Consider the following 12,286-nt stretch of genomic DNA (forward strand, 5'->3'; position numbering starts at 1 on the left):
TTTTGTTTTCTTCTTTTCTCTTTCTGAACAGTTCTCTTTATATTGGTTCTAATGACATGACATGCACAACGGATCTTCAACCTAGTCTAAAAAATCAATCTGATTCCGAACTAATTGTACAAGAGGTCGATTATGATGATGAATCAGAATACGATGAGGACGAAGCCTTTGAAGAGATAAACAGAGAGTTAAGCCAGTTTGAAGAGAAATCCAAGCCCAACTTAAATGACACAGAAGCCATCAATTTAGGGGATGCAGATGATATCAGGGAAACTAAAATAAGCATCCACATTGCACCGAATATCAGGGAAGAACTAATCAAAGCACTTATTGAGTTCAAAGATGTTTTTGCATGGTCGTATGATGACATGCCAGGGTTAAGCACGGATTTAGTGGTTCACAAATTGCCCATTAACTCGGTATGCCCTCCCGTCAAGCAGAAATTGAGGAAGTTCAAAATAGACATGAGTGTGAAGATTAAAGAAGAAGTAACCAAGCAGCTGCAAGCAAAGGTTATTCGGGTCATTCGATATCCTGATTGGTTGGCTAATGTGGTGCCAGTGCCGAAGAAAGATGGGAAGATCAGGGTGTGTGTCGATTACCGCAATCTGAACAGGGCAAGCACAAAGGATAACTTTCCATTACCCAACATCCATATCTTGATCGATAATTGTGTCGGATGTGAGATCGGGTCTTTTGTGGATTGCTATGCTGGGTATCATCAGATTCTGATGGATGAAGAAGATGAGGAAAAGACGGCTTTCATTACATCGTGGGGACTTATTGCTACCGGCTAATGCCATTTGGTTTGAAGAATGCTGGGGCAACGTACATGAGAGCAATGACTACTGTGTTTCATGACATGATACACAAAGAGATTGAGGTATACGTGGATGATGTGATCATAAAATCCAAGCATCAGGAAGACCACGTAGCAGACCTAAGGAAGTTTTTCCAAAGACTTCGAAGGTACAATATTAAGCTCAACCCGGCCAAATGTGCATTTGGTGTTCCATCTGGAAAGATGTTGGGATTCATCGTCAGTCGGCGAGGTATTGAGTTGGACCCGTCAAAGATCAAATCCATCCAAGATTTGCCACCGCCGAAGAACAAGACAGAAGTAATGAGTCTGTTGGGAAGGTTGAATTATATCAGCAGGTTTATTGCTCAACTCACAGCAACTTGTGAACCCATTTTTCGGCTACTGAAGAAAGATGTTGCGGTAGAATGGACGGCAGAATGTCAGGAAGCATTTGACCAAATCAAAGGATATTTATCAAATCCACCTGTGTTGGTTCCACCTGAGCCGGGAAGACCGTTAATTCTTTATCTAACGGTCCTGGAGAATTCGTTTGGCTGCGTACTGGGGCAGCACGACATTACGGGAAGGAAGGAGCAAGCCATCTATTATCTCAGCAAGAAGTTTACAGGCTATGAGGTTAAGTACACTCAACTCGAGAAGACATGTTGCGCCCTAACTTGGGTGGCCCAGAAATTGAAGCATTATCTGTCATCATATACTACTTATCTCATTTCACGCTTGGATCCACTGAAGTATATTTTCCAGAAGCCTATGCCCACAGGGAGATTAGCGAAATGGCAGATATTACTCATAGAATTCGACATTGTCTATGTGACGAGGACGGACATGAAGGCCCAAGCATTGGCTGATCACTTGGCTGAGAATCCTGTTGATGAAGAATACGAGCCCTTGAGGATGTATTTTCTTGATGAAGAAGTGATGCATATATATGAGTTGGAAATGACCAAGGAACCAGGAAGGAAGCTTTTTTCGATGGAGCCGCAAATGCGAAGGGAGTTGGAATAGGAGCGGTACTCATTTCTGAAACAGGACATCATTATCCTGTTACGGCTTAGCTGCGTTTCTATTGTACCAACAACATGGCTGAGTATGAGGCATGCATTTTGGGTCTACGGCTAGCTGCAAACATGGATGTCCAGGACGACTTGGTCTTGGGAGACTCGGACCTCCTGGTGCATAAGATTCAGGGTGAATGGGAAACAAGGGATTTGAAGCTCATACCATATCGACAATGCTTGCTTGATCTGAGTAAACGATTTCGATCAGTGGAGTTCAGACACATCCCAAGAGTTCATAATGAGGTTGCCGATGCTTGACCACTTTAACATTGATATTGCACCACCCAGACAAAATTCATGTTGACCCATTGCATATCCAGGTTCGTGATCAGCATGCTTATTGCAACATGATAGAGGAAGAAATAGATGGCGAGCCATGGTTTTATGATGTCAAGGAATACCTCAGGATGGGGATATACCCAGAGCAGGCCACCGGAGATCAAAAGAGAGCCATTCGGCGACTGGCAAATGGATTTTTCCTCAGTGGAGGAGTGTTGTACAAAAGAACACCATATTTGGGATTGTTAAGATGTATAGATGCTAGTCAAGCCACGACAGTTATGACAGAGGTACATACTAGAGTTTGTGGGCCACATATGAGTGGATATGTATAGGCGAAGAAGATTCTTCGAGCAGGGTACTATTGGCTCACTATGGAGCGCGATTGTATCAGTTTCATGCGGAAATGCCATCAGTGTCAGATACACGGAGATCTGATTCATTCTCCGCCGACAGAATTGCATACAATGTCAGCACTATGGCCATTTGTTGCCTGGGGCATGGATGTTATTGGACCTATTAAGCCGGAAGCTACCAACGGTCATAGGTTCATTCTGGTGACCATCGATTATTTCACTAAGTGGGTTGAAGCTAAAACTTTCAAGTCGGTAACCAAGAAGGCAGTGGTAGATTTTGTTCATTCCCATATCATTTGTAGATTTGGGATCCCAAAAGTGATCATCACGGACAATGGTGCTAATCTTAACAGCGGTTTGATGAAAGAAGTATGTCAACAGTTCAAGATTACACACCGTAATTCCACACCATATCATCCCAAGGCGAATGGAGCAGTTGAGGCAGCCAACAAAAACATAAAGAAGATACTTCGGAAGATGGTAGAAGGGTCCAGACAATGGCATGAAAAGTTACCATTGGCATTGTTGGGTTATCGCACTACTGTTCGTACTTCAGTAGGTGCAACTCCTTATTTGTTGGTATACGGAACTGAAGTAGTGATACCGGTAGAAGTTGAAATTCCATCCCTTCAGATTGTCGCTGAGGCTGAAATTGATGATGACGAGTGGGTCAAAACCCATTTGGAGCAGTTTAACTTGGTTGATGAAAAGAGATTGGCAGCTGTGTGTCATGGCCAGTTATATCAAAAGAGAATGGCAAGAGCATACAATAAAAAGGTGCGTCCCCGGAAGTTTGAAGTGGGCCAGCAAGTGCTGAAAGGCATCCTCCCACATCAGGCTGATGCAAAGGGCAAGTTCGCCCCGATTGGCAAGGGCCATTCATTGTAACCAGAGTGTTGTCCAATGGCGATGTTTAACAGCTATCAAAGGGAAATGCATTGACATGGCTATCAATTCTGACGTAGTTAAGAGATATTATGTATGATTTCTTTTGATTGTAATTGTTGTTTGTTTGCATTTGGCATGGTATCGGAGAATGAAATAACGGACGCAATTTGTTCTTCCATCCAAATACTTCAACCTTTGCTTCCCCTTTTGAGCCTTATTTATTCTTTCATACCCCTATTTTGGAATCAGTAATGAAAATGAAAGAGAAAAAGAAGAGAAAAATAATGATAATAAAGACAAAAGAAAAGTCACAAGAAAAACAAAAGAAGTGGGAACTACGTTTGACCTGATTCCTCGAAAAGGATACGTAGGCGCCTCACGGCTCGGTCATAGTGTAACAAAAATAAAAATCCCCAAGCAAGAAACTGGAGCAGAAGTTGTGTTTGTAATTTTGGGAAGGAAGTTTGATTCCAAGAGTTGTAATGTTTTACTCATCAAAATTATTTTGAACCTTTTGATACCCTTTTTTCTTTTAGCCATACACAAAAACCCATATTGATGTCCAAAAAAGACCTCCCGATCAGTATCCGAGAAGTGCTAAGTCATGCAAATGGAAGTCGGGAATAACACTCTGATCCCCAGCAGAGAAGAGGATCATAAGCTGGAAATGAATTGATAGCCGAAAGAATCCCCAGCAGAGAGAGTCACGTCGGTAACACTCCAATCCCCAGCTGGAAAAAATAAAATAAAATGAGAGAGTTTTATCGGTGAAAACCTATACAGTCACCATAAGGCGACGGGAGTTGAGAGAAATGAGAGAGCCTTATTAGTGAAAACCCCTCGAAGGGCACTATGAGGCGACAAGACAAGATTGGCAGAAAGGATCCGCATTTGGCAAAGAGTTGAGTTGAGTGCCTGTTTATCCCCAGCAAGATGAGGTCGTCCGAAAGATTGATTAATACAAATAGACTGGGTTGATTAATCCGAAATGCATGACATGATCGTTGGAATCGGTTATATCATTTAGATAAGTTCTTTTCTTTCCTTTTCCCCAGTATTTGTTCAGAAAGACTTCTTCTTTTTCTATCTTTTGAAATCATCACTTTTTCATTTCTTGGTTTAAAGTCTTTATCTCCCCATCAGTTTGTTTTTAAAAAAAGGATTTTCAAAGCTTATTACCAGTTTCCAAGATGGTGCAAAAATACAATGTGGATAGGACGGGCCAAAGATAATGCAATGGAACGAGAAAGACGTTCGTTGCAAGACCAAATGATGGATTGGTCTAGGATTTCGGGGAGAGTATGGAGAAAAGTGGGAAGCACAATTGGTGAATAAAGAATCGTCAAGAAACAAGAGCATCTCTGGCAGATTATCGACCAAATCCCAAGAGGGTCGGACAACACGGAGCAGGGAAAGAAGAGGGGGAAAACCATCCCCAGCAGGAATATGATCGCCAACAGGAATATCATCCCCAATAAATAATCTCATCCCCAACAAGCTTTGGTAATGTAATGGAATACAAAGCTGGGAAAGGAGAAAGAGAAAACCATCCCCAGCAGGAGTGGCACGACCATTCACCACGTTTTAAACTAACAAAATTTTTGTCTTTGATTTGAAGCAGGGACAGGAAATGTTATAGATGATGAAAAGACATCATGATACAGGAAAGATTGTCAAACTAGGGCAGAAAATTTTCTTTCATTTTGAAAATTTTCTGGAAGTCCAGCACCCACTTGGGGAAGAAGCAAGATAACACAAGTTTGGGGGAAAATGGTATCCCCAGCAGTTTTCGAAAGAAGGCCAAACAAGTTTTAAAGGAAGCAATTTCAGAAGGAAGATAACACAAGTCTTAAGGGAAGTAGTTCCAGTGGAAGGAAAGCACCAGCTTTAAGGGAAGTAGTCTTTGAAGGAGGAAAATAACATATTTTTGAATAAAACACCGGTGTTATCCCCAGAAGTTTTCAGAGGAATGAAACACCAGTTTTTAGGGAAGCAGTTCTGAAAAAAGATAATTTCAAATTAGAAAGAAAATGGTCCAGGAGGCAGGAAGGAGCAACAACAATAAAATGCATTTTTTAAGAAGTTATTGAAGTTAGGAGCCTTCCTGGAGAATGGAGGTGTTGTATCTTTAAGTTGTTAAAGTCAGGAGCCCGCCTGGAGAATAGAGGTGTTATATTTTTAAGAAGAAGTTGAAGTCAGGAACCCGCCTGGAGAATGGAGGTGTTATATTTTTTAAGTCATAATTGAAGTCAGGAGCCCGCCTGAAAAATGAAGGTGTTATATTTCTTGAGAAGGTTGAAGTCAGGAGCCCGCCTGGAGAATGGAGGTATTATATTTTTAAGAAGTAGCTGAAGTCAGTAGCCCGCTTGTAGAACGGAGGTTATTATATTTTGAGTTAAAGGAGTCAGGAGCCCGCCTGTAGAACAGAGGTTGTTATATTTTAAGTTGAAGAAGTCAGGAGCCCGCCTGTTAGAACGGAGGTTGTTATATTTGAAGTTGATGAAGTCAGGAGCCTGCCTGTAGAACGGAGGTTGTTATATTTTAAGATAAAGAAGTCAGGAGCCTGCCTGTAGAACGGAGGTTGTCATATTTTAAGTTGAAGGAGTCAGGAGCCCGCTTGTAGAACGGAGGTTGTCATATTTTAAGTTGAAGTCAGGAGCCCGCCTGGAGAATGGAGGCTGTTTTATCTTTAAATTGTTGTTGGAGTCAGGAGACCGCCTGTAGAACAGAGGAGTACATTTCAAAACAAGTCAGGAGCTCGCCTGTAGAATGGAGGTATTTATTTTAAAGTTGTTGTTGAAGTCAGGAGCCCGCCTGGAGAATAGAGGTTGATTTATTTGCAAAGTCGCTATTGGAGTCAGGAGCCCGCCTGTAGAACAGAAGAATAAATTTCAAGCTTGAAGTCAGGAGCCCGCCTGTAAAACAGAGGACTACACTCAATTTCAAGTCAGAAGTCAGTAATGCGGAGGGTTACAACAAAAATACGCCCAGCATGAATCCCATCGCAGAAATCAGAAAGAAGACTACAAGAACAAGTCGGAGATAGATAAGATTTTGTAATTCCTAGTTTAAGTCTAGCTTCTTGTTTTCTTTTGGCACGGTGTAATAAGGAGATCGAAAAGCAGTAGCAACAACATGCAGCAGCAGTAACAGCAAAAATGCAGTCTCATGGTAGTCCCAGCTACCAAAACTTCCCAAACTACATTAACCTGATCCCCTTTTAGCCAGGGATATGTAGGAAACCTGTGAAGCAAAGGTTTGGTTAAATCTTTTCAAAAATGCTTCACACGGAGTATTCCAACAGGCAAAAATCGCTCGTATCCGCTCACTTTATCTTTGCACGAAAACTCTTTGTGTTTTCGGACAAAGAGGGGCAGCTGTGAGCACGTGATTTTTACTTCACGAAAACTACTCCAAAAGAAATCGAAAAATAAAACAAATTGCCTTTGGGTACAATTTTGAGAATTTTGCGTGACATTTTGGATAATTATTTTTGTCTGTGAATGTTTATCTTGTTTTAATTAATTGAAAAATACCAAAATACATGTTGCATGCATTAGGATTTTTATTTTACAATTAGGAATTAATTAACCATAGTTGGGTTTTAAAATAAAGAAAATCACAAAAAATACATATTTTTTATATTTTTGGCATTTAAGGTCCAAGTGCCCGATTTTGTTTGTAATTAATATTTTATTTTGGTGCGATATTTATTGTTAAAGGTCAATTAGTATTTTCTAAGTTAATTTTGTTTTTACAATTTATTTTAGGAATTTTGGTATTTAGGAATTAAAAGGAAAATGAAAGAAAAAGAAGAAAAGAATGAAAATCGGATTGGGCCATTATTTTTGGACCAATAATCAGGCCCAAATCACCCATGTACCAGGTCTAGTTGGCCTGGCCAGAGACGTCACCAAACGACGTCGTTTGGTCACTCTTAATCAAGGCCATGGGATTAAATCGATCCAACGGCTGAGATTCAATCTCCCTTACCCGTTCCCGAACCCGACCCGTCTACCCCGAACCAAACCCGCCTCAATACTTAACCAAAACGACCCTGTTTGACCCCCTAACCTAATCTGGACCGTCGATCTTCACGGATCCAACGGATCCCATTAATCCCCTCAATCTAATATACCAAAATACCCCAGACCCATTACCCCCCTTTCATTTCCAAACACCCCCCCCCCTGTTTAGTGGTCTTTCTCAGAGACGACCACTCAAAACCCTAGCCACCCTGAAACCCCTTCGCCTGAAAACCGGCGGCAACGATGTCGTTGGCCATGAAACTAGCACCCCTAGAGCACCTAACCACCCTCTCCACGAATCCCTTATCCGTTCTGCTCAAATCAGCCTGTAGCTTCTCGAATCTTCAATCGAAGATTCGAGCAGAACCTAAACCTAATCCAACCAGTCCCAAACTCATACCGGACATCTCCCTGACCTCCCTCGTCACCAAACCACCGTTGGTTTGGTTCGAATCAGACTAGAACCGTTCGAACCCCAAATCGAACCCCCAAGAACCCTAGAAACCAAAGTTTGAAATCTGTCCAAATTAAAGGATGATTTGGGGTCTAATCGACCTTAGTCGAAGTGTTCTCAGTTGAGAACACTCGATTAAGGTCCGTTCGACCTTAAAGAGTCCGAGTCAGAGTCCAAGTCAGGGTCGTCCAGTTTCCGAGTTCTTGAGGTATTTTTCCTTTCCTGTTTGTTCCATTTTGTATTTGTTTATATCTGTTTATTTGTTTAGTTTAGTTTTATTGATTTTTCAATTCTTTTTGTCGATTGATTCTGTCCTTCTTCAATGACCTTTTATTTGGTCGAACTTTTTCTGGTCATGGTCAAGTATATGATAAACTATATAATCGATTTGAATGAGTTTTGTCGATTAGTTAAGTTTTATTATAAATCCCTGCTTTTATCAATACGACTCGAACCACCTGTGTGCCTGTTCGATTCTGATTTGCTACTGATTGTATGTGTTGTAATTCGTGTAGTCGATTGGATAAGTGTCGTCGATTAGTTTTACATGCTTGAATGTTAGAATAACCTGATAATAATTTGATTCATATTGCTTCAATTCTGATTGAATCATTGTTTGAATTTGGTTGTGAATTGGTTATAGCTGTAGTACTTTAGTGATCAGTTAGAAATCAGTTGTTAAGGTTATAACTTATAGAGTTCTACCATCAGATTAAGAGGTTTAGGGCAGGGCAGTAATGTCAGGGACTTCAGGAGGGTATTTTGGGATTGAAAGGTTTGAAATTGGTTTAAGTTGAATGTTCTGACAGTAGGGTACTAAAGTACCATTAAACTAATGAATTGTTTAAATGCTAATGGGGAACAAAACATAATGGTGGGGGAAGGTTGAAAGGAAATGGATTAAGAAATAGGTGCCCATACCTATTTGAATTTAAATAAAGATAAGGACAAGGGATAATGGGAAAAACATACTCTAGTGGGGAACAAGTGAATTAAAAGGAGAACAAAACATGTAGTAGTGGGGAGAAATACTTTCCTAATTAGCTAAGTGCTCCTTAGAGCTGGAAAGGGGCTGAGGTTTGGGTATAAATAGGGGTTTGGACAGAATTAGGGGGGATCCTTTTTTAGTCTGGTCTGGCTGTTCTTTGGGGCAGGCTTTAGAAGAGAAAAGACTCGGGAAATCTTAAGGGTTTGAACATTCTGAAAATTGGAAGAGAGTTTTAAGAGCTAGTCTAGTTCAACTAGTGCTATCCCATTGAAACTAAAAAGAGTTTCAGCTTTAACAGTGGAGTTGTATTTTCGAGTTTTTCTTGATTACTGAATTCCAGGGGTGTTTCTGCTTGTGTTTTGATTGATATTTGGTTGCTATCAAGCTGTTTTTGGGGTCAGTTACTGGGTGTTTGTGTTTGCTATTGGTTGTTTGCTACTGTTTCATTGGGTTTCCTGGAATTCTGGTGGTTCCTTTTAAATCTGTTACTGGTTTGTTCTGTCACTGTGTTGCTATTTGTTGTTGTTGTGTTGTGCTATTTGTTGTGTTGATCACTCCTTCTTCTTCTCCATTGTATTCCCTATCCAGGTACACATTCTAAAAACCTGTGTTGATGTAAGCTCGAATTTGAAGTTGAAGTTGAGATGAAATGGAAATGCAGCTGTTAGTTCTATTTGACATGACTGTATAAATAAACTGAAACTATTTCTTTATTAGCTAGATTATCACTCGATATGTCTTGAATGTATATAAGCATGTGATCTCGAGCAGTGATTGTATTTAGTTTTATGTTAGGTTAATAGGATAGTTAGATTAATTACAGTTTTGGTAATTTGTTTCGTGAAGTCATTTGAAAGTGATTCACATTGCAATGAACCTTTAGTAATGGTCGTCATGTGTTTTGTACTAAAATAGGACTGTTTATTTGCTACATCATGGCATGTTAAAATTGGCCCATAAAGAGTGATGTGGTTATTTTGTTCAAGTTGTTTCAAATAGAACGACGTACTGCTTTCACTATAAAATCAGGATGCTTACCTAATGACATGCAAATGAATAAGTAAATGCTTGACTTCAGGGGCTCGATCTCTCCTACGCAGCTTGGCACGCCCCATTCGGTTTTGGGCTTACCTCAAGGCCCACCGGTTGTTGTTCGTTCACAAGTAGAATTAGTTGGCCCATTTAATTTGGGCATGATTTAAAGGTTTCAGTATATAGTTAACATAATATAAGTTTGGGGCTTTGAGTTAGGTAGCGGGTTCAAATTAAAAGGTTCGTCCTTTTGTTTGGACTCGAACTTGAACTCGAAGCCCGTTTTTATAATATTAACTAATTAGGACTTCTTCTCTTTTATTTTAGAGACGAACTTAGTAGAAATGTAGTCACTTTAGGATTGCCCTTTTAAAATAAACCAGATAAGCCTCGCCTAGTGAAACGCATAGATTGCGGGGCCCTCACAAATGTATGTATTAATTACTTAGAACTCGGGATCGGCCGCTTAGTGAACTTCACGGCCTTTTCCAAAATAACCACGCGTTAATCTCTTTAGGCGCGTACTTTAAATAGCATTACCTTCTCAAATTCTGGTGCAGATTTATGTGACCCAAATCCAAATCCCAACGGAGTCGAAATGTGTCACTAATCACGGGTACATTGATTTTGACGTGGTTCGAGATGCATTTCCACGACGTTGCAAATTCCTTTAAAAATAATGAATGAGATGAGCCTTGACAAACAAAAGTACACAAGCTACGGGGTCCTCTATACGTGTTGGTAAAATTACTAAGATTTCGGATGGGCCGTTTAGCAAAATTTCACGGGTTTACCCAAAATAATAATACACTAGTCGCTTTAGGCGAGCCTTTAATAATATTACTTCCCTAAACTCGGGTGCGCATTTATGCGACCCAAATCCAAATCTCAACGATGTTAAAACGTGTCCAAAATCATGGGTGCATTGATGTGACGTGGTTCAAAACGTGTTTTAATAACGTTACAATTCTCTTTTAAAATAATAATAATAGTAAAAGCGGTAAAAAGTTAAAATTTGCACATAAGTTCAACATGTATTAAAATCAGATAAATAAGCCGAATATGACAATTGAGCGACCGTGCTAGAACCACGGAACTCGGGAATGCTTAGCACCTTCTCTCGGGTTAACAGAATTCCTTATCCGGATTTCTGGTTCCCGGACTGTAATACAGAGTCAATCTTTTCCTCGATTCGGAATTCAACCGGTGACTTGGGACACCATAAATCTCCCAAGTGGCGACTCTGAATTAAATAATAAATTCCGTTTCGATTGTACTTTAATTAGAAAAACTCCCCCTACGCCTTTGCGGGGCGCCATGTGAAAAAGGAGGTGCGACACTACTTAGTTGAATTCCATTGAAACTCTGACTAGTATTAACTACAAAAAGTGGAAACAAGATGTTGAAATAATATTAGGTTTGATGGACCTGGACTTTGCATTGATTGAACAGAAACCTACTGAACCTACAACTACTAACATTGCTGATGAAAAGACTAAGTATAAGAAATGGATGAAGGCTAACAAATTGAGCCTTATGATCATAAATAGATTCATTTATGATCACACAAAAGGTGTAATTGATGATAATGGAAATACAAAAGATTTCTTGAGTGCTATTGGACAAAAATTCCTAGAATTTGATAAAGCTAAGATAGGTAGTCTAATTGATTCCCTGTATACCATAAAGTATGACCTTGTAGGTAGTGTCCGTGATCATATCATAAAATTGGTTATCATTGCCACCAAACTGAATAATTTAGGTGTAACCATTATCGATGATTTTCTTGTTCAGCAATTCCTAAGGTCCCTTACTGAGCAGCTCAACCAACTTAAGACAACCTATAATGCACAAAAGGATATGTGGAGTATTGATGAGCTTATTACTGTTTGTGTGGTAGAGGAAGAGATGATCCAAAAGGAGAAAGTTGAGGGCGTAGTGAATCTTGTTAGTTCGTTTAGATCAGCTGATTATCCCTCTTATAAAAGAAAAGGTGGACCCAAATTTCATTAAAAAGAGACATGGTCAGTCTCAGCTTCCAGATGGTAATAGTGGTCATACTAATAAGTCCGGTGTTAACCAAGGTCAGTCTCATAATCCTCTTTGTCCTCAAGTTGTAATCAAGTGATGGGATTGCAAACAAGTAGGTCATAAAAAAGCTGGGCGTCCTCTAAACAAGAAACCAAGTAATCCTTTGGCTTTTGTCTGCTTTGAAACTAGTCTTGTTCATGTTACTTTAAATTCATAGTGGTTGGATAGTGGTGCAATTGTTCATGTAACCAATGAGTTATAGGATCTAGTAAGTAGACGGAAGTCAAAAGAGGATGAAGCCAGTGTTGTTGTGCGCAATGGACTCAAAGCAAAATAGAGTTTATAGGGA

General features: G+C 40.0%; 1 protein-coding gene across 1 annotated transcript; it reads left to right on the forward strand.

Annotated features, from left to right (window-relative positions):
• The first annotated feature begins 11,328 nt into the window (after nt 1–11,328).
• Nucleotides 11,329–11,919, forward strand: LOC107803410 (uncharacterized). The gene has a single exon (XM_016627124.1). It carries the CDS (start codon nt 11,329–11,331, stop codon nt 11,917–11,919), a length of 591 nt encoding a protein of 196 aa, XP_016482610.1.
• Nucleotides 11,920–12,286: the final 367 nt, after the last annotated feature.

Source organism: Nicotiana tabacum, chromosome 22 (genome assembly GCF_000715075.1).
Source record: "Nicotiana tabacum cultivar K326 chromosome 22, ASM71507v2, whole genome shotgun sequence".
NCBI lineage: Eukaryota > Viridiplantae > Streptophyta > Magnoliopsida > Solanales > Solanaceae > Nicotiana > Nicotiana tabacum.

Bases quoted from the DNA above. Each gene is read 5' to 3' on its own strand.
- LOC107803410 (XM_016627124.1), top strand. From the start codon at position 11,329: ATGGACCTGGACTTTGCATTGATTGAACAGAAACCTACTGAACCTACA.